This window comes from Oculina patagonica, chromosome 2, assembly GCF_052425735.1.
Source record: "Oculina patagonica isolate OP01 chromosome 2, crgOcupat, whole genome shotgun sequence".
NCBI lineage: Eukaryota > Metazoa > Cnidaria > Anthozoa > Scleractinia > Oculinidae > Oculina > Oculina patagonica.
Genome location: NC_135759.1, coordinates 14255962 through 14278913, shown reverse-complemented (window position 1 = coordinate 14278913; position 22952 = coordinate 14255962). Strand labels below are relative to the sequence as shown.

Below are 22952 nucleotides of genomic sequence, written 5' to 3'. Positions count from 1 at the left end.
TCTCACTCATCCTCTTTGCTCCTGTAGTGCAGGACGAGGCTAAATATTTATTACAATTTCATGTTTTACCCTGGTAAAGGAATCAATAAAAAGTGCAGATTTTTTACAAATAAAGCAAGTGTCTCTACAAGAAATTCTGCTCAATCTAAAGGCTAGTTTTCACTGGGCATAAGCTAGCCTGCGAACATGCTTTCTGGAGAGCGCTTGGCCGGCGGGGCAGTTCGCAGTCTAGACATAAGCACAAGCATACACCTAAGCACTTAAGATGAACAAACACATTCATTCTTCTATGCTATTCTGACTAGAAATAAGCACAAGAAAAACGAACAATTTTGTTTTCTCGTGCATATACTTATTTCTTGTGACATCAGCATTAGAAGAATAAGTATGTATTAGTCCTTTTTATCCAATCATGGTCATGCCTGTGTGTTGCCCAGTGTAAACGCGCTTAACAACAAAAATACTATTAATTTTATTCATCGTCCATCTAAATGTACATACGTAATTATACATATCAGTCACATTTTATTGTTTTCTTTACAACTAGGACTGAGAGAAAAAAGTTTTAGCTTCATAGATAAGAACCTTAGAGGAAAAAATGAAGAGATGACAGTCTGTTACTTATAGATGTACTGACGCTGTTTTAACTTTTTGAACTCACTTGCAAAGGAAGACGCGCTAATAAAACTGTCTGAAACTACATGCACTTACTAAGAAATGCCTGTCATACTTCAAAAGAGGTGAAGACCAAATTTTATCCTTGACATAACAAGATCAATTATCCTACAAGTTCTCCAAACTGGTAAAAAATACCTAAAGACTAGTCATAGAAATTATGGCGAATTTGTATGTTGACACACTGAAGAATGCCTCACCCTACACTATACCCCACCTTTATAAAATATGTTCAAAACATACAACACCTTGCCTTAATTTGCTATGTGTGCCCGTATTTTTTTAAATTAAGCCACTGGCCAGGGTGCATTCCGTGTTCATTCTATGCCAAGGTTTTCTTTTTAAGCCTACGCTAAGGCACTTAATCCACACTGAAGATCTTTGGCGTAAGCTACAAAAAATGCAGCCTGGCCAGGCCACTGGGAGGCAGAAAATCTTGCCCAGACAAAAGATATTGTCAACAGGAAAACTTCTTATTATACTAGACACCTAGACTTGCCCCAAGTCGCCTTCTATAGGCAAGCGTAGCGAGCCTAAAAGTGTTGCACAGTGAGTCACAAAGCGACACTTGTGAGTGACGAAACCCTACAAGGGACATACCAAAACCGACATACCTAAACGGCTTGTCAAAGGACTTTGAGAAAGTCTACTAGACACCTTGTTCCTTGGGTCATGTCTCAAGTCCACTACCTGAGGAACTAAAATCCACATAACTGACTACCTCCATTATAATACACAAACCTCTCTTTACAACACATGCAAGATGCATTAGTCTGTCCTTTTATATGTATTTTAGCATCTCAACAAGGTTTAGCCTGCGTGGTAGGCGTCGTTAGTTTATAGTTTTTAGCTAGAAACTAACAACGCCTGCCACGCAGGCTAAACAAGGTTCAACTCTATAACAAAATACTTTAATATAGTAAAATACCTAATTTATAATTATATTGGGAAACCAACTGTTTAAAATGATTTAATCAACTTGAGGGCGTCTAAATTTGTTTGTACCACTGATGCACCTAATGACCTGAAACATCATAATTTGATTCCACAGCAAGCTGGCCTTCCATGTCGCGAAGGCTCTGTTAACTCTAATGTCTCTCTTTCACCATCCCCTGATGCAAACAAAAATTAGCAATATTATTATTATGTTCGAACATGTACTTTTTATTAACCATCAAGTAAGGTAAAGTAAGTCTGCATTGAGCCAAGTGGCCCATAGTACCACCCCAGCTTATCCCATTTTCTTTAGGATTAAGCTAGGAGTATTTCTTCTCCCCCCTGGATGGGATGCTTGTCCATGGCAGGGTTACCCCCAGCATTTATTCACTGGCACCCATTTTTACACCCAAGTCAAGAGAGGCACTGTAAGAGTAAAGTGTTTCGCCCAAGACCAAAACACAGTGACCCGGGCCAGGGCTCAAACCTGCACCACTTGAGCCAGACTCCAGCACTAACCATAACACCACCACATCCCTACTGGGAGAGTATTGCCGAGGTCATTTGGTATGGACCAAACAAAGTGTGGTCTGTGCAAGAAAGACCAATGGTGGTGTTCTCTCAGTATAGTTCTCAGTTAATGAGAGTTATTAATAGTTTGCTGGACAAATTCTGACGTGTTTTTCATTTAAATCTTACTAGCGAGATGTTTGACTCAAAGACAATCTACATGAACATACCATGGCCAGCTGGTGGCTCTTCTTCTTTTGAGTAGTCCTGGGCCAGTTGAAAGAACAACTCCTCTAAATAGAAAGCAGACATACATTCAGACAAAGGCTCTTCACACAAGCCATGTTATATTTCATTTCCTGAGTTTTGATGTGTTTACAGGCCATTAATTTGATGCCATTGAGTGTGAAAATGAATTTCATTTTCTTTGCACCCATTTTGTTAAACAGTCTACATGTATATCACAACCAAAACAGTTTTAGTCTATACTCACCAACATTGTGTCCAGTTTTACTTGAGGTTTCAAATACCTTGCCATCAATTCCTGAGGATAAAAAAGCATTTACTGACATTTCCCTGTAAAATAAAAATTGCTAGCAAAAGCATGTTTGAATTGAGTGTCTTTCAACTACATGTAAAACCAAAGCCGTGAACAATAGCCAACACAATAAATAAACCACAAAGTGAACCTATGGTGAGATAGGTAAAAATAAAAGCAAAAATAATTATTTGAAAGTAAAAACAAGGCAACTTTGGATTATTATTGACACTTAATTGAAAACTCAATTAATTCCTCAACATAACAGTGATCACAAGATGAAACATCACTTTGTTTTTCTGATGCTAACAGAAGTTCTAAGCAGTGTCTAAACAAACCAAGCCTAAAGCTGCTTACCGTCAGCATAATCTGTCGTAACATGGTAATCAACTTGACGCAACTTTTTATCATTCTGAACTATGTCGTATTTGGTACCACACAAGTATATTTTACAACTCTGAAAAGAAATAAAGAACTAGTTTACCTACATGTACATGTACAATGTGTATTTTGGATCTTCACATTTGAGTAATATTACAGTACCCCAACTCATGACTACTCTGTGAACTACATGTAAAATGGAGAGAGACTGTTGTTGCCTTATGTCCCGCGCCATAGGTAACAAAGACAGGGCTGCAAATAATTTTTTTAACTTGAAAGGACATATGTCATTGTCCTACTAGGACACCATCTTGGTCGGACAAAATAAAATTGTGGTTGGACAGATTTTTATTCATCTTTGCCGTAAAATGATTTATGAGCAAAAAATTGTCTGGACATTATGTCTGACCACACTTGGGATTTCATCAGACACAAGCAAATTTTGGTTGGCCAATGTCCGATGACCGACTGTTATTTGCAGCCCTGCAAAGAGGAAGTTTACAAGTTATTAGTTGAGTACCATGTTATTACAGCCACCTTGTTTTGGACCAAACAAAAGGTCAGCCTTTGTGTTATCATTTTATTAACTCCTTTTAAATGACCACTGCAATATATGACAAGTTTTTTCTGTTTATGTTACTTTGTGTTTGTGTACATTATACATGTAAACAATGTAATTGCTGACCTTTGGGAAGTCAAGTAAAAGTACTTGTTTCTCTAAGATAATGGATATATATGTTTACATTCAGCAACTATATTTTCTATCCTTGCTCATAAATCCACTTAAATATGCTTTGCCCTTGAAAATTTTGAATTTGATCAATAGAAACTTTGTGAAAATCAAAAGTGGTCAGACACATGAGTTTGTTGAAGTAAAATTCAATAAATTTGTGAAAGTTATTGCTTTACAAGCTATACCAGTGTGTTCTTACAAAACAAAATTCAACCGGGATAACAACAATATTGACAATGCAAAGATTATGTTTTAATAACATTTAGATATTAACTTTAATACTTACTTCTTCATATGTCTTCAGCTCATTTACCCAATATTTTGCTCTATCAAAACTGGACTTGTCTGTGAGGTCTAAGAAAAATTGGAAAGTGTTACCACTAGTAACCAGTAACTTCTTTGTATTGTAGAGCAGAGCAAGTCCTTACCATAGCATAAAACAGCAGCTTTAGCTCCACGATAGTATATCCTACTCATAGCCTCATACCGCTCAGAACCAGCTGTATCCTGTAAAAGGTTGAATGTTTATAAGCATTAAAAAGTTTCATTAAGTTTCATGTACATGTTATATAATACCTAATATTATAAACATCTAATCAATTAATATTATTTTTTATTATTATTATAATTATTATAAAAATTGATAAAACTCACCCATATCCCTAAAGTTACACATTTGTTGCCCACGGTGACTTTTTTAGCACCAAATGCTGCTCCTATTGTCTGGTAAAAAATACAGTAGATGAATAAATTAACAATTTTCATAAGAGTTTATCTGGAATCCCATTCCCGGGGTGTGTTTTGCCAAGCACAATCTTGTCACAAGTACTTTTCCCTTCTAAGATCAGAGAATGGCCAATTCCCTCTATGACACATGTCTGCAGGGAATCATGCATGGTAGTTGTATTCAGTGTTGCCAAGTCTTGTGCATGATTTACTGACAGGTGCATCTTATAGACGGAACTGGCCATTAAGGGGAAGTGCCACCATTTGAATCTTTCCCTGCATTGTTTTTTTACAACTTTACAATTTATTTTTAGGAAGTGCGTCAGTTAAGGATGTTATAGCATGATTTTTCCAGCTATGGTATAAGAAATTGATCTGCAGACATGAACTGGCAACACATGAAATTGACTTTTTTAAACTGCCCGGGTGAGACTCACGCCTAAGGGGTACATGGGGTTGGTATAGATGCTGAGTAAGTAGCATGTAAGTACTTTATTTAGACACATTTCACCAGTGAGCCAGGGGCTCGTTTACATGTGAATGTGCATGCTAAAATTAAAATATTCAATTTAAATATGTTCTAGACTAAAAATCTTTCTATACTTTCCTTTCACCACTATGCACCATTTTTTTGTTCTGTTCTGTTAAATTCACATAACATACATGTGATGTTCACCACATAATTTAATTTATGAGTAGATTTGTATGGAGATAGACATGGCCACACACGTCCAACAGGAATCAAAATGATTACAAAAAGTTGAGGAATTTCCCTGCTTGCAGGTAAAAATTGAGTCTAAAAAAAGTTTGCTTTGTAAAACTATCCATCGATAAAATTTCGAAAACGAAAGTACACCAGGAAGTGAAAAAAATCTCATTATTTATTATGGGTTTAATTTAATTTAAGCCGGCAGTCTAAGAATAACATGATTATAAGGGGTAATAGGTCCTTACATGTTATAAATATTTTGGCTTAAGCTACTTAAGCATAGAAACGTTTTTCTTGCCTACAATCAGATAACAACTATAAAAATCGTTATAACACTACTCTATTAACTTTAAAGTTTATAAGATAACCTTACATTCTGGTAAGGAATACTATCGTTGAATCTGTGGTGTAAATATCTCTCCACTAAGCTGGTCTTCCCACTGTATTCCTTTCCCAGAAGGACAACCTTTGCATCCACTTTGGACCCCATTTAGCATCAACAATTCGACACAAACATCGCATATGTTTAGGCTTGATAGTCCCCTTTGATATGTTGTTCCAGGAAACAGGTTAAGTGGCACAAGCAAGTGCACAAAATGTTATTTCACAAGCTTGTTTCCGTCACATCATCGCTGAAATTACTTCGATATCCTGGAAAACGATCGCGAAAAGACTGGAAACTAGAGCGATTGGAACGCCTGGTGAAATTTGCTCTTGTCTTTGTCTTTGAGTCAGTATTTAGTATTTGTATGTATCACATATTATGCGTGGATTTTATCGGTGCTGTACGATTTTGTGGCCCAAGAACTGTTTAACAGCGATATTTATTTGTTTATCTATTTTGCCTAGTCCTTCGTTTCCAACAAATACGTCAGAAATGGCTATTGTTCCGTACGACTCATCCGCAGTGTTTTTAAGTTCATTCCATGCCAAAGAAAGAAGCTTCGAATTTGCCGGGAGAACCTTAACAGTCTTTCAAAATTGGAACGATGTTGGTGTTGCAGCGGTCGTTTGGGATGCAGCAATCGTTCTTGGTCGTTATCTTGAGAAAATAGCCGCTGAACTTCACGGAAAGAAAGTGATCGAGCTTGGCGCTGGAACTGGGTTCGCCGGAATTGTAGCAAGTTTGCTCGGTGGAAATGTTACTATTACCGACCGAAAAATGGCCCTGAACGTTACGAAAATGAACGTGGAGGGAAATTTGGGCGAAAACCAGAATTCTGTTGCGATAAAGGAACTTGAATGGGGACAAAACGTTTCATCTTTTTCGCCACCTTTTGATTTTGTGCTGGGAGCAGATATAGTTTACATTGAGGAGACATTCAGTGATTTATTGAAAACTTTACAAGATCTTTGTGACGAAAATTCAATTGTTTTACTGTCATGTAAGATACGTTATGATAGAGACAAACGGTTTTTTGAACTTCTTTCCAAGCACTTCCGGCATGAAACCGTTATGTACGATCAAGAACTGGACATAATTGTTTATAAAGCAAGAAAGATATAAGTTAAAGGAGCTAAGTCACCGTGAATAAAATCGTGCTTTTCAACGTATAATATTAATTTCCTTCATATCAAAGGCAGCCTCAAAACTGAATTGTTTACCAAGGTGAAAAAAGACCAGATCTAGGTTACAGTAAATTGAGAATATCAAGGATCACTCCACTTTAATTAATAGGTGTGGGATTGCAGAAAATTCGTCAAGACCTACATACTTATTTGCAAATCATTGCATAACTATAGAGCACTATTCTCTTATGTCTTCAAAGTACTGAATTTATATTTAGCAATCCTGGGTTGGGCACCCTGTATATTTTTATGTGGGGTGTGCTGCTGAAACCCTTACCCTATACCTGATGATGTTCAACTGGTTTTGCGACCCTTTACTAGACTATACACCGAAAATCCTCACCCATATCCCAGACTTTCATTTTTTAGAACTGTATCACTATCAGTGGTTTAATGGACAACCATCCGTCAACAATGATGCGGTGATGATTTTATTTACGTTTAGGAAAGCCTCTTTATCTTCTAAGTGTCTATAGATTCCTATTGAGATAATTATGTCAATGTCACTGAAACTGGAAGACCGAAATATTTAGAGAGAGCAACTTTGTGAAGGTTTTACAATGAGCAAAGTGAAGTCACTGTGATGTCAAAAATCGTTGCCATGGTAATGTCAAAATAATCAAAGACACCTTATTTTTGACCATTTGTGGCAAAAAATAAACCGCCTGTTCTGCAGGCTAAATGGACAAAACAAACAATCTAACAATTTTTAAAAAAATTGTGTAGGTGGAGTTTAAAGCCACCTTAAATTAATGAAAAAATAACATAGCTATGAAATCTACATACAGAATTTTATAAAAAATTTGCAAAACTGTTCACTTTATTGGTGAGATCAAAATATATCAAAAGCAGGAAATTTCACCAAGTAGTTTTTGGGTTATTAGCCTCAAGGTCAAAAATAGGGTATCTTTAACCTCATATGGGTTGCTATGGTATCAAATTTTGACATCATAATAACCTTGATTTGTTCGTTCGTAAAATTAGTATAGGTTTGTACTAAAAGAATTTCCTAAACATTATTTACATAGCGATGATGCCACCACCACCGAGCATTTTTATGTATCTGAACAACCCATTTCTGGATGCCATAAAAGGGGGTTGCAGTACTCCTAGTTGCTTCTGTCATGCTACAGAAACCAAGCTAACATCGGGAAGTGTGGGTCAGCTTGGCTTGTGTATCTTGATAAGAAAATGACTGGGTGACTGACCAAATCAAAGGGAACCTACACCGAATTTTAAGCCAGATTATACCAAAAAACTGAGTGGCTGACAGCTACAAAGCCTTGCATCTGGTAATGTAAAACCACTCTGTGTCAATGCTCTAGCAAGCTTGTCTTTGCCAGAGACTCTGTGATTCATGCATGACAGTTCTTGACAATATGTCTAAACATCATGTCAAGAGACAATGAACATTTGGTCACAGAACCTTGATTGACCCCTTTTGATTATTAGCTAGCAACAACTAATCATACAGTCTAGTGTACCACTATAAAAAGAAACATTTATTTTCATGCATTTGGAGTAGCTCTGGCACGTCTGTTGTAAAAGTGAACACTAGAGAAGTGATTAAACCCAAACAATCCTACTGATTTGGGCTAAGTTAGATCGCTGGGTGAAACCCTTGTGAACAGGGCTAAGTTCGCAAAATCGGTTGAAATAAAATTTTATTTTCACAGGTAAGACTACATAGATATTATATCTCATGCCATAGAAAGCTTCATTTTTCATGATTGCTCTTGTATACTAAATTTGACTGACTGTAAGCATTTTTCTGATATAAGACATTCCAGAAAGACTCCTTGGTGTTAACATTTTGACTCTACAGTACTATAACTGTAGACAGTGGATAGGTCATCTTTTAACAGTTTGTCAAAGTCCTATTCTGGCCGATAAGGCATGATCACTAACATACATGTCCATCAGTCCTATTACACAATACTTCCTCTGTCATCTGATAACCAAACACACATCAAGCATACAAAATTTTGCACGACAAGTTGGACAAGGAGAGGTACTAGCCAGCCACCTCTCAGGCTGATGCTGGTCTTGTCGACTGGCAAACCATTTGCCCATACAGTCTATACACCACATAGGGCGGCAGTAACAGGGGACGCATTCTCCCTCCCCCGACAAAGCACACAGCTTCTGTAGTTTGATGTTGGCTGGTTGCTGCATGCAACCAATGCAAGGTTCTGGTTCCTATGGGTTTAAAACAAGAAAAGATGTAGTCATGTTAGGGTATAAACAGCCATTTAGTTCTAAAATAATAGTATTGTAACTCATTTCCCATGCAGCAGAGCAAGTTTTATGAGAGAATACTGGTAAGTCACATGCAGTTTCTGAAGGCCCATTTACATGTCAGAAAATTTGTGGCATGGCTTGGATGAAATTGGTATGCGTACTAAACAAAATAGCACTGATACCCTGTTTACACCTGCCGTGCCAAACTGCGTTAAATAATGTTTTGGTGCGGGTAAAAGGCTCAACATCTTGTCCAGCGTATGCGATTCTGCCTTAGTGCAAGTGCTGCTATTTCATTTAAACACCAAATACAACTCACGCATCTTTTCCCCTTTTTCACAGAAGACTTGAAAAGGGTAAAGGTATATGGTTCTTGTTCAAATGGCAGCAGTGATGGCTTGTACCTCCCCTATTAACCACAACGATTATTTTTTATCATTTTTTTCCCCTCGCATTATTTGAATCAACTCCTTACATCGTGCTCTCCAAGACAGAATTTTAGCTTTCGACTCTGGACACTAAGGATCACAAACTTAGGAGAAAGTGACCAAAGAAGACTGCTGAAAGTCATGCTAGTTCTTCCATGAATGTTCATAAGATTTTCTTGGCAACTATTTTGTCTTAAAATACACGTCTAACACACCGCCATGTCGAATGGTGGAATTTCTGAAAATTTATTGAATGAAATTTCATTAGTAAAGAGTTGGTTCAGCACGGCTAATTGTTTACACTACACATTTTATTCCAGCCGGGTTATACATGTATTTTCAGGAACACGAACCAATTTTATCTGTGCTCCGACTACCTCATGACTAGGTCCGAGCACGGGTAAAATTTTGGTTTGGCACGGGTGAGGTAGAGTCGTTTACACAACAAAATTTATATGTGCGGAACTATTTTTTCGGCATTTGTACCATTTTTATCCGAGCCATGCCACAAATTTTCTGTCGTGTAAATGGGCCTTGAATATAATTATGTATGGTTTTAATTTCTACGACAAGTAACAACAGCAATAAAAAAATTTCTGGCCCATGCATCCACAAGAACTGGATGCCCAATGTTAAAAGCTGGAGGGGGACAGTCCCTCTTCTGCCACCCGACAACAGTCTATATAACAGAGAAATATGGTATTGGGATGAAAGGATCAGTAGCCATGTGGTCTCAAAGCATGTATGCAGCAGATGGCTAGCTGTCGTTCGATTCACTACTGTTATAATGCTGTTCCAATTTCACATAAAAACTATCATGATGTAATTTTACATGTTGACTACAAACCTCTTCTCCCTCCTGCAACTGATAAGCTTCATTGTGAGACACTTGTTCCTTGAAAGCCTCAATAAACTTGTCACTCAGTGACTGATGTATCACTACATTTCTGGCATTCCTTATTGGAGCTTGCAACTTCTCTCTCAAGTCGCCGTAATCTGTGGAATTGAGTCTGATTACAAAGGGTTTGGTTCCTGGGGTTATACTGGCAACTTTAATGTTCAAGAACTGAACAGCAACATTACTCTCATGGGAAATGTCATGATCCTCGGCATGAATGATTGACAGGTGTACATCAGGCTGATGAGCAATGTCAACTTTATAGGCAGAGCATTTTATTATCCATGAATCTGTGATGTAAACTCTGGTTCCACCAATGATTGAAGAGAATTTAGTGATGCGACGGAACTCTATATTTACACTTGAAGCCACTGCTCTCCAAGGGGAACCATGCTTAAGTAACAGCTTTGCAAATGAATGGTTTGACCTGTAGAAACATTTGTCAACAAGTGATAAGTTTACATTTACAATACTCAGCTTATTTCCACTTCGAGGATATGTTTTGTCACCTAGCTATTAATGTAGTTCTTTGATCGATCATAGATGGCTCATATCATAGCCATAGGTATTGCTTACAGTGCTAATACATTACAGCTTACATCACCCATGTCAGTATGGAATCCCACAGACCATAATGGACTATATAGGGAGGCTCCGACTCTTTTAGATCGGATGTATAAAAAAGGTAGGGATTTTGTGAGGTGAAGTTTAGAAAATGGTAGGGAAAACTGTCATTTATGAATCTAAAAGACCATTTGTTTATTATTTTTTTTTATTGCAACACACAGAAAAAAAAAATATATAGCCTACTTACAGAACAATTACTTAGGTTACCTACATGACTTAACATACAATTACTTACATTTTTACATTTCACTGCATTAGAATTGCTTACATTCTTCACACTACTTACACTACATACATTACTCACATGCCGGTTACATTACCTAATGTACAATAAGTTACATTTGTTACGAGACATACTACATTACATTGCTTACGGAAAAAGACCATTGTTAATGTCCTAAACAGCACATCTATTCATTCAAGTATTAAGAAGTAACTCAATTAAAAGAAGTAACAAAGGGTGCAGTATGCAAACCCCTCCCCCCCCAGGAATGGATAAGTTCAACATGGGTGTCAGAATGGCTATAAAAAAGACGTTTTACACTCACAGACTAGCTTACCATTTATTCCATGACCAATATCGTGCACAAACAGCACCACAAAGAGCAACACTCAAGCAAACTAGCAGAAATACATTTGCTGAGAATCCTGCCCTTGCTGGATCAAATAAACGAAGCTTGGGTGACACCAATCCCAAGCCAATATAATAACCTGCAATGATCGAATAAACGAAAACTCAATGTCAGCATAAAACAAAAATATTGATAAATCAGTTTTATTAATATTCAAATCACTATGCTGGAATGGACTATTGTGCCAAGGGTAAACTCAAACCACAGCAACTACTTGTTTTAAAAAGATATGTACATTTCCCTGAATTCTATCTAGAATAACTATGTACATAAGTATTCAATTGCCCAATAGAAAACTCAATATTACAGTCAATTTTTTACAGTGATCTAGAAAACCCAATGTTAAGGGAGCTCACTTCCAAAAAAGAGTCTCCTACTTTAACTTCAAACTAGACTGAAGTGCCGGCCATCTCCTTGCCCTTATGGCTAGCCCCCTGAGGGTTTTTTTTTTTTTGCCAGTGCCCATCAGGGGGGGGGGGATGGTGGATTGAGGTGAGGAGACTACTGACACATCAGACTAATTTCCAACAAAATATAGGATATATAGGAAGTGTTTAGCAAAAAGTTGATGAAATTTGCCGGATTAAAGGCAGAGGCTAAGAAACGTGGCCTCGGCTTCTCTATCGAGCTTAAATTCTGTCAGCTCGAAAAGCCCGAAAAGGGAAAAGAGAAAGACACTTGGAACAGTTCCGGTTCTCTGAGAACGACTCTCTATGCACCTTAAAAATTTAGAAAGAACATATGCAGAAACCAAAAGTGACCTGACTAAAGTTCAACTTTCTCGAAAGCTTGAGCCTTCCAGCATTGTCAAGGCAAGCGATAGTATCTTCCTTTGTGCCAGCGATGTGGACAAGGTTATCTATTCCATTACATTAAAGATGGATGGAGTGGCAGTTAAAGGCAATGTTACCGTTCTGGCAAAATACTCTGCCTCTTGCACAGAAGTAGTGTCCATGTGCCTTAACAGTAACGTCCTTTATCTGTCTCACAAAGGCAACCCAGGTGGAATCCTAGCTGTTTCAATGTCAACACTCGAGGAAACTATAATCCTACGAAACGGAACTGAAGAATGTAGTGAAAGCGCACACGTCGCCTCGTACCTCGCTGGTATAGTTTATGCGGACACCGGAAGCCTGCAAATAAAGATGAAGATCTGTGGTGAGGAGGCTGTAGTTATTGCTGGCACAGGAAAGGAAGGTAATGCAAATGGAAAGGGAGACAAGGCAACATTTGCGCAGCCTATGGGCATATGTGTGGAGCTTGATAAGAACATTTTCATTACCGATGCCCAAACAGGCTCTGTCAAGCTAATTACCTTGATAAAAGGCATTGTAAAATATCTAAACCATCTTGGACTCCTGTATAAAGCCTTTTCTGTTCATATGAAACATCAGAAAGTGCCAAAACGTTCCCTTCCCCAAGCAATCGAGCTTCTGGAAGAACTTGACAGTTACTTGGGAACAACGACGGAGAACGCATTGTCGCATAGTAATGATGGCAGCACAGGTAAACCAAGCGGCTCTCGAGGAACAATTTCTAATCAGACGAAGCTTTCGGTCAATATGATCTTAAATGGACTGAAAGATCTAGAGGCGTTAGTTAAAGAACATGACCCAAGCTACACCATTGATCTGCACTCCTGTCTGACAGTTCAAGTTGAAAACCTTCACGCAGTTGGTCATTTCAAGGACCAGTTCCCCACCCTTTTGCAATACGCACGGAATCTGGCAAATACTGTTTACGAGAGCATTAAGCGTGTAGTTCCCTGGAGTGCGTATTACTTCACACACGATAAATCATATTATCCTGTTCTGCGTCAGAGCACTCCACTAAATGCCATTCCAAAACTGGAGCATCTTAAGGCAATAAGACAATTAAATAGGCAGGAAAGGGACCTTATGATTGAGTGGGCGACAACTAATGGTCAAGCTGCACGACAGGGAAGTGTGAGGCAAGAGACCACCATGTTCAATTAAACATGTACAGAACATCAGACTTTCCCAAAGATAAAGTTTCATTCAGCCCTAACACTGTCGAAGAGCAACCTGTTACTTCTGCTACGACTGAGAGGCCTTCTACATCAAACGAGGCCATTGAAGAAAGTCAAGTAGTAGAGGAAACCGAGGTAGACGAGGAGGAAGAGTACGACACTGACTCAGATTCTGACGATCCTCCCGCGGATAATGAGGAGGAAGATACATTAGACAATTTGATGTTTCTTCGGGCCGTTACCACACGAAGTGGACGAATGGTTAGAGTCGTCTTTCGAGAATGATGAAGGTATGAGATATATAGTATGCAGCCTTTCCTTCACCTTAATCAATTTTGATTTCTTCAAACACACTTTGTAGAGTAAGAACAGGATAAAAAAGTATGTTTCTTTCTTATTTGCGTAATTTTTTAATCAATTTGGATTTCTTCAAACACTCTTTGTAGCGTAAGAACTGGATAAAAGAGTACTTATTTTCGTGATTCGGGAAAATGAATTTTCAATATCCGTGATTCGTTATTTTTTTTCGCCCGTGAATCGTGCCAGAGACCTCCCTGTACGACCCTCTTAGGGGGGTGCGTATAAAAAATGGAATGTCCAATCACCCAACAGTTATATGTGAACATGTACATATCAGTTAGGAATAAATTTGTTGCAAAACCACTTTGTTTTTAAAATGTAATAAATAAGAATATTTTAAGAACATTTTAGGCTAAAATCTTGGGGGGAAAAATAAGAACATTCAGATCGATTCAGCTGAATTTGCTGAAAATAAGACGTTCTTATAAAAAAAAATGAGTGTACCGTACTTACTTGCCTGTTTCACTTTCGTTCAGTTGCTTTTTCAAAAATACAATTTACGTTAACAGACACTAAAATAATTAAAGCTACACTAAAGTGCCCGTGATATCTTACCAAGTGGAAGCAAAGAATGAAGAAGAAGCGTGGATGTAGTCCTCTTCAAATGGTAACCAACGAAGTCCATATCTTCACTCCCTAAATAACTGGACAAGAGATTCTGTACAGTAAAGCCAGCACTAACAAACTCCCTCGGAGGGGCCACAAAGCACAGAGAAACAAGAGCATAGGCGAGAGTAAACACAATCACAATTTCCTCCATTTTGGATTTGCCACGTTAGATTCGAGGGGAAACTGGTAACTAAATTATAAGGAAGCATAGGTACTTCATATAAGGTATACTGAATATCAGTTGCTTGATTGATTTAGCGTTCTTTGCCTGCTTTCGGATTCCTTACCTGTTTTGCTTGCTTTACTTTAGTTCCTTTGCTTCCTTGAGGTACTTTCGGCTTAGTACTTGAGGTGCTTTGCTGAGATCACAGGCGGCCCAAGTTCACTGCGTGAATTAATTATTTATAAAGTGTAAGCGAACGTGACTCTTGGCTTCGAGCGGTGTTGTGTTACAAAGATTCGATTTATAAGGGTTTGTATGAAAACTAAGCGATTTTGATTCAAAAGGTATAAAATTAAATATTTTACGAGTAAACTCGACTTACCTTGTTTCCATGTTGTGTTCTTTGTTTATTTAAAAACTAGCAATTTTGTCCCGGCGTTTATACGAGGCCGGCGTTTAATCGGGGTCCGGCGTTTAATCGAGAAAATACGTTACAACTAATGATAGAATTTCCTGCTCTTTGATATACCTAAACTTGTCTAATACCCACCCCTTTTATATACCTGAAGCCTGAAAGAGGTACCCCTTTCGGGCGGAGCCTCCCCGTATAGGCCAGTATAGGGTTTACCCCTCCCCCCCCCGGGAGGGGGAGGGTACTTCGCTTACTTGTACTTGAAGAAACAATATTGTGTATGGTTGATCGAGGTTTATCGGTAACTCTTTTGTCTGTTATAATGATTTATTTTTTTATGTTTTGCTTTTACTGAATTTCTTAGTTAAATCTTTACCGGTTATAGTGTAATCAGTAAATCTATCTTTTAATTTAGCACCATTATGTTACATACTTTTACAGTATTGTGTATAAATAATTAAAGCAAATCGATCAAAAGGTTTTCTTTCTTTTTTTCTTATTCCCCACCCCCGGAATAGACCTGCTGTTCAACAACTGAAAGTCGTGCCAAAATTTGAAGTCATGCCAAAAATAAAAAGTCGTGCCTAAAAAAGAAGAGTTTTTCAAAGCAATTTAGAAGTCGTTTCATAAAAATATAAGTCTTGAAGAAAAATTTCGACGAGAAATGAGTGGCCTTTGCTGGGCTCCGCCCTCCTTCGTTTGTTAATAGGTCCATCCGAAACGTTACCCCTCTCGGAAAATGTTCTCTCTTTTTATAATTGCCCCACAGTTTAGATGCACCTTTGCTGTGGAGCCGAAATGTTGTCCCGGGAGTATAACCTCTGTCCCTGAGCGATGTTTTACCCAGCTCTTGTAGAAAAATTTGACACTAATTTCCAGGCTGAAAATCTTCCTTCGCAGTTTTCGAACAAAATATCTCTCCATTTGACCCCCTTCGATCCAGTAGGCGAGGGAACGCTTTTATACTTATTTGCATTTCACTAAAAATGAAATGGTAAAACATGTGGAAAATTTGAAAACTCATCTTACTTTTTTCGGTTTGGCCTTGTCCATACTCCATACTAAAACGGCGTTTTCTGTCACAGAAAATGGAGCTTTCCAAAAATTGTTGCCAGAAAGTGGGAATTTGAAAACACCACTAGGTAGTGTCAGTGGTGTAGTGTGGAAGGCGAAAACGGAGCTTTTCGAAAACGCAGACGTCAAAGTCATGTGATCTCTGTCAAAAACAAATCTGCACTTGTGGGTTGCAAAGTTCAGTGAAAGTTGCGTGCAGTGTACCGTTCGTTTTTATAAATTTAACCGGATTTATTGTGGAAGGAAAACACTTTATCCGTTTTCAAAGGCAAAAATTAAACTCCGTTTGCAAATTTAATCGAAACAGTGTAGTGTTTTAGAATATTACCAGTGTATACGACAGATGGAATTTTTGTACAGAGCATGGTCAACCATTTTTAGTTGCTAAATTATAGAATGTATAAATCAACGATTCTCTGCAATCACACACAGACCTACACCTCACTCTTTAATTATCCCTTTCTGTGTTTTAGCGAAGTGTTGGGCGAAGAACAATCCTTCCAGTCTGGGCGTTTGAAAACAATAGCAAAGATGTTTGCAATAAACGCTTGAATGCTTGTTTTGTTCTAGAGACGCTGCATGATGGTATTTCCCTGTTTCCAGGCTTGTGCAGTGTATGCTAATGTTGGATTTATGCAAAGTTTTAAATTATTTGCTGGTTGTGCTTCGAGTTGTCACGTTTCGGTAAAGTTTACGACTTCAAACTGATCAGCTTTCAAAGTCCAGACTTAGTTGGCTCACTGCGTGGAAATGGCTGAAAGTTCAGTGAAACAGGACACAGAAGTACAAATGGGCTTAAACCGCTGTTCCAGCCAAGAAAATGAGTACAAACAAGGTGGAGATGTTGGCTTTCACACGCGTTAATGTGCAAGAAGCGGATCTGAAATCAAAGACAGCAAGGTACGGTAGTCGTTTTTTTTTTCGCTGACATCTTTCGCACTTTTGGTGCTGGACTACTGGTCAATAAGTCCTTGAATAAGCAAGCTAGCAATTTTACACGTACGTAAGCTCGAAGTCGTAATAAAGGAGACACAATTTCAATACATTTAATGATATCGCTACAGCTATGTCCGCTACAAGAGGCTGAATCCGCATTGACAAAATTTACTTTGGAATAAATGCGATGCGTATGGCTTTTTTATTCCAGTTAAATGTTTTTTCCAAATGTATCGATATTGCAGTTAATTTATTCCACAAAGAAAAAATTAGACATTTATAGTAATAACCTTCGTTTCAAGCTTCGTTTTTCATGATGCTGTTCTTTGTCAACTTTAATTTTTCCAAGTAAACCGCGCTCTTTTCTCATGATCAGTTGTATATGTCGGGTCATATGTTGGTTTCAACTTGCATGGAAACTAAGGGCCTCCGCAGACTTGTCATAATATAGTTGTCATCAAATAAAATTATTGGAGCAACTGAAGAAAACCGCGCAAATGAAACTCATCGTATCGGAACGTTTTAAAGAAGAACGCAGAAAACAATAGGAATCAAGGCAGGTCAGTGAAATAGGGTTAGGTGTTTGGCTGTTCCTGGTTCATGCAATACTCTTCCTAGATATTTGGTAAAATCACCGAAGGTGTTCTTCGGCTGCGCTTTTTGGGCTCGATGATTATATTTAATTATATGAGCTTTTAGATTCGATGAGAGTCCAAAATTCCTGATCACCAGTATCTCATGCAAGGGTTTGTGTGCACCTGTGTCGATCCGAATTTCACGGTCTTGTTGCCCGCTTTACGTGAACGTCTCGAAGCTTCTAAAACATTGCAAGTTTTTTCTAGGCCATTTTGATTTCCATCTGAATTGCTATTTTATGTTGGTATTTCATGCGATTACTTAATTCGTCAACTGACCAGCAGTACAAGTCGATCTTCGCATTCTCCTTGTTTTTTAGTCGTAAGCACGGTAGGTCAGTGAAATAGGGTTAGGTGGTTTGGCTCTTCCTGGTTCTTCCTGGATATTTAGTAAAATCACCGAAGGTGTTCTTCGGCTGCGTTCTATGGGCTCGCTGATTATAATTGTTAATATGAAAACCGCCTGGGTTACAGGAGAGTCGATGAGAGTCCAAAATTCCTGATCACCAGTATCACTTGCAAGGGTTTGTCCAGTCATGTTGATTGCTTCAGGTGAAAGTTCTCTCTCGGCCATTTTGATTTTCGTCGCAGTTCTCTTTTCCGTTGGTATTCAACGCCATTCGTTGATTCGTCAACTGACCAGCAATACAAGTCGATCTACGTCTTTTACATTCTCAATTAAAAACAGGCATTCAAACTGTTCTTTAGTGTTGTTAAACAAATGACAACGACTCGTCTCCTGGTTGAATTGTTGCGCCATTGTTTTTCTGAAACAGCAATAGTAGCGTGATATTTATTACTTTTTTACTTCAGATACAATCCATGTGTAGTAGATGAACTTTTATGACAAGCTTTAGTAGAAAGTGAATTTAACTGAACCAAAACTGTCTTTAATTATATACTCTTTCTAACAAACTTTGTTTTTTGTGTGTAATAATAACCTAGGTAATGAAAATCACGAAGAAACCAAGATTGTCCTGTCTGGAAATGGAACCCTTTTTTTAGATCTCTGGTATGTTGGACCTTCCAAGACGAAGTTATAAGTACTGTTGTTGTCATTACCAGATACTTTGTTGTATCTTTTGATGTCAACCTGACAGTTTGTATTTCAGTAATTTACAATGAGGTTTACAGTGATGAAGTTAAGAACTTTAACATTTACAAATAGAGCAGTTTTCAATTGAGTTTCGTAAAACCAAAACCAGGGCCAATCACAAAGAACACAAACAATCCACTGAACCAATGAAAACTCGAAGCAAATACACGTAGCCGGCACGAAACGCGGGAAAACAAGCGCGATCGAATCACAATTGGTTTTGGTTCTTATGATTGGCTGAGAAAGTAGCGCGAGTTTCATGAGCCAACCACTAAGCGTAGTATTCCCGCCCTGACAAAACCAAAGCAAACGCGAATTACTTTCGACACTCAAGTAAAAACCGCTCTATTACAATCGCACTTCATATTCTATTATTTCAACAAATGTGAGGGTGGTTTCCCAGTCATGTTGACCGCTTCAGGTGAAAGTTTTCAAGTTCTTAAAAGATCACAAGTTTTTCTGACTTGTATGGTTATTGGTAGACTGACTCTCAGAAAAAGTTCTAGTAGGAGGTGAATGTAACTGTTCCAAAACTGTTGTTGTTTATGACGTGTTTCAAATAATACAATAATCGTTGTTTACTTTTTGTTTTAATTATAACAAACGCAGCAAAGGGAATCGTGAAGCGAACCCAGATATCGATTATCCTGTCAGGTAATGGAGTCATGGTTCTAAACCTCTGGTAAGTTGGTAAGTTGAATCTTGCATTAAGTTGTATTTTAAGTACTGGTTGTCACTATTAGGTTGATTGTCCTGTCAGGTAAGGAGTCATGGTGCTAAACCTCTGGTTGGTAAGTTGGTAAGTTGAATCTTGCATTAAGTTGTATTTTAAGTACTGGTTGTCACTATTAGGTTGATTGTCCTGTCAGGTAAGGAGTCATGGTGCTAAACCTCTGGTTGGTAAGTTGGTAAGTGGAATCTTGCATTAAGTTGTATTTTAAGTACTGGTTGTCACTATTAGGTTGATTGTCCTGTCAGGTAATGGAGTCATGGTGGTAAACCTCTGGTAAGTTGGTAAGTTGAATCTTGCATTAAGTTGTGTTTTAAGTACTGGTTGTCACTATTAGGTTGGTTGTCCTGTCAGGTAATGGAGTCATGGTGGTTAACCTCTGGTAAGTTGGTAAGTTGAATCTTGCATTAAGTTGTATTTTAAGTACTGGTTGTCACTATTAGGTTGATTGTCCTGTCAGGTAATGGAGTCATGGTGCTAAACCTCTGGTAAGTTGGTAAGTTGAATCTTGCATTAAGTTGTATTTTAAGTACAGGTTGTCACTATTAGCTTGATTGTCCTGTCAGGTAATGGAGTCATGGAGCTAAACCTCTGGTAAGTTGGTAAGTTGAATCTTGCATTAAGTTGTATTTTAAGTGCCGGTTGTCACTATAGGGTTAATTGTCCTGTCAGGTAATGGAGTCATGGTGCTAAACCTCTGGTAAGTTGGTAAGTTGAATCTTGCATTAAGTTGTATTTTAAGTACCGGTTGTCACTATTAGGTTGATTGTCCTGTCAGGAAATGGAGTCATGGTGCTAAACCTCTGGTTGGTAAGTTGGTAAGTTGAATCTTGCATTAAGTTGTATTTTAAGTACTGGTTGTCACTATTAGGTTGATTGTCCTGTCAGGAAATGGAGTCATGGTGCTAAACCTCTGGTAAGTTGGTAAGTTGAATCTTGCATTAAGTTGTATTTTAAGTACTGGTTGTCACTATTAGGTTGATTCTCCTGTCAGGTAATGGAGTCATGGTGCTAAACCTCTGGTAAGTTGGTAAGTTGAATCTTGCATTAAGTTGTATTTTAAGTACCGGTTGTCGCTATTAGGTTGATGGTCCTGTCAGGTAATGGAGTCATGGTGCAAAACCTCTGGTAAGTTGGTAAGTTGAATCTTGCATTAAGTTGTATTTTAAGTACCGGTTGTCACTATTAGGTTGATTGTCCTGTCAGGTAATGGAGTCATGGTGCTAAACCTCTGGTAAGTTGGTAAGTTGAATCTTGCATTAAGTTGTATTTTAACTACCGGTTGTCACTATTAGGTTGATTGTCCTGTCAGGAAATGGAGTCATGGTGCAAAACCTCTGGTAAGTTGGTAAGTTCAATCTTGCATTAAGTTGTATTTTAAGTACCGGTTGTCACTATTAGGTTGATTGTCCTGTCAGGTAATGGAGTCATGGTGCAAAACCTCTGGTAAGTTGGTAAGTTTAATCTTGCATTAAGTTGTATTTTAAGTACCGGTTGTCACTATTAGGTTGATTGTCCTGTCAGGTAATGGAGTCATGGTGCAAAACCTCTGGTAAGTTGGTAAGTTGAATCTTGCATTAAGTTGTATTTTAAGTACCGGTTGTCACTATTAGGTTGATTGTCCTGTCAGGTAATGGAGTCATGGTGCTAAACCTCTGGTAAGTTGGTAAGTTGAATCTTGCATTAAGTTGTGTTTTAAGTACCGGTTGTCGCTATTAGGTTGATTGTCCTGTCAGGTAAGGAGTCATGGTGCTAAACCTCTGGTAAGTTGGTAAGTTGAATCTTGCATTAAGTTGTATTTTAAGTACCGGTTGTCACTATTAGGTTGATTGCCCTGTCAGGTAATGGAGTCATGGTGCTAAACCTCTGGTAAGTTGGTAAGTTGAATCTTGCATTGAGTTGTATTTTAAGTACAGGTTGTCACTATTAGCTTGATTGTCCTGTCAGGTAATGGAGTCATGGTGCTAAACCTCTGGTAAGTTGGTAAGTTGAATCTTGCATTAAGTTGTATTTTAAGTACCGGTTGTCACTATTAGGTTGATTGTCCTGTCAGGTAATGGAGTCATGTTGCTAAACCTCTGGTAAGTTGGTAAGTTGAATCTTGCATTGAGTTGTATTTTAAGTACTGGTTGTCACTATTAGGTTGATTGTCCTGTCAGGTAATGGAGTCATGGTGCTAAACCTCTGGTAAGTTGGTAAGTTGAATCTTGCATTAAGTTGTATTTTAAGTACCGGTTGTCACTATTAGGTTGATTGTCCTGTCAGGAAATGGAGTCATGTTGCTAAACCTCTGGTAAGTTGGTAAGTTGAATCTTGCATTAAGTTGTATTTTAAGTAGCGGTTGTCACTATTAGCTTGATTGTCCTGTCAGGTAATGGAGTCATGGTGCTAAACCTCTGGTAAGTTGGTAAGTTGAATCTTGCATTGAGTTGTATTTTAAGTACAGGTTGTCACTATTAGCTTGATTGTCCTGTCAGTTAATGGAGTCATGGTGCTAAACCTCTGGTAAGTTGGTAAGTTGAATCTTGCATTAAGTTGTATTTTAAGTACCGGTTGTCACTATTAGGTTGATTGTCCTGTCAGGTAATGGAGTCATGGTGCTAAACCTCTGGTAAGTTGGTAAGTTGAATCTTGCATTAAGTTATATTTTAAGTACCAGTTGTCACTATTAGGTTGATTGTCCTGTCAGGAAATGGAGTCATGGTGCTAAACCTCTGGTAAGTTGGTAAGTTGAATCTTGCATTAAGTTGTATTTTAAGTACCGGTTGTCACTATTAGGTTGATTGTCCTGTCAGGAAATGGAGTCATGGTGCTAAACCTCTGGTAAGTTGGTAAGTTGAATCTTGCATTAAGTTGTATTTTAAGTACCTGTTGTCGCTATTAGGTTGATGGTGCTGTCAGGTAATGGAGTCATGGTGCTAAACCTCTGGTAAGTTGGTAAGTTGAATCTTGCATTAAGTTGTATTTTAAGTACCGGTTGTCGCTATTAGGTTGATTGTCCTGTCAGGTAATGGAGTCATGGTGCTAAACCTCTGGTAAGTTGGTAAGTTGAATCTTGCATTAAGTTGTATTTTAAGTACCGGTTGTCGCTATTAGGTTGATGGTCCTGTCAGGTAATGGAGTCATGGTGCTAAACCTCTGGTAAGTTGGTAAGTTGAATCTTGCATTAAGTTGTGTTTTAAGTACCGGTTGTCACTATTAGGTTGATTGTCCTGTCAGGTAATGGAGTCATGGTGCTAAACCTCTGGTAAGTTGGTAAGTTGAATCTTGCATTAAGTTGTATTTTAAGTATCGGTTGTCACTATTAGCTTGATTGTCCTGTCAGGTAATGGAGTCATGGTTCT

The 22952-nt window shown here is 38.2% G+C and overlaps 3 protein-coding genes across 4 annotated transcripts; 1 reads left to right on the top strand and 2 right to left on the bottom strand.

The window, feature by feature from the left end:
• Window positions 1-459: 459 nt before the first annotated feature.
• LOC144643090 (ras-related protein Rab-24-like) lies at window positions 460-5844 on the bottom strand. Its single transcript, XM_078502231.1, has 8 exons — window positions 5582-5844; window positions 4428-4496; window positions 4202-4280; window positions 4060-4127; window positions 3017-3116; window positions 2615-2665; window positions 2352-2414; window positions 460-1787 (listed from the first exon to the last, which is right to left on the bottom strand). The coding sequence occupies exons 1-8, from the start codon at window positions 5696-5698 to the stop codon at window positions 1708-1710; spliced, it is 627 nt and encodes a 208-aa protein (XP_078358357.1). The 5' UTR covers window positions 5699-5844; the 3' UTR covers window positions 460-1707.
• An 18-nt stretch (window positions 5845-5862) lies between these two features.
• LOC144643089 (protein N-lysine methyltransferase METTL21A-like) lies at window positions 5863-6765 on the top strand. Its single transcript, XM_078502230.1, has one exon. The coding sequence runs from the start codon at window positions 5972-5974 to the stop codon at window positions 6713-6715; it is 744 nt and encodes a 247-aa protein (XP_078358356.1). The 5' UTR covers window positions 5863-5971; the 3' UTR covers window positions 6716-6765.
• Window positions 6766-8258: 1493 nt separating this feature from the next.
• LOC144643088 (E3 ubiquitin-protein ligase TM129-like) lies at window positions 8259-14947 on the bottom strand. Of its 2 annotated transcripts, XM_078502229.1 has the most exons (5): window positions 14850-14947; window positions 14509-14597; window positions 11532-11682; window positions 10294-10771; window positions 8259-8976 (listed from the first exon to the last, which is right to left on the bottom strand). In XM_078502229.1, exons 2-5 carry the CDS (start codon window positions 14576-14578, stop codon window positions 8725-8727), a joined length of 951 nt encoding a protein of 316 aa, XP_078358355.1. In that variant the 5' UTR covers window positions 14579-14597; window positions 14850-14947; the 3' UTR covers window positions 8259-8724. The 2 variants fall into 2 exon arrangements, with proteins under 2 accessions (XP_078358355.1, XP_078358354.1); XM_078502228.1 differs by having other exon boundaries at window positions 14509-14941.
• Window positions 14948-22952: the final 8005 nt, after the last annotated feature.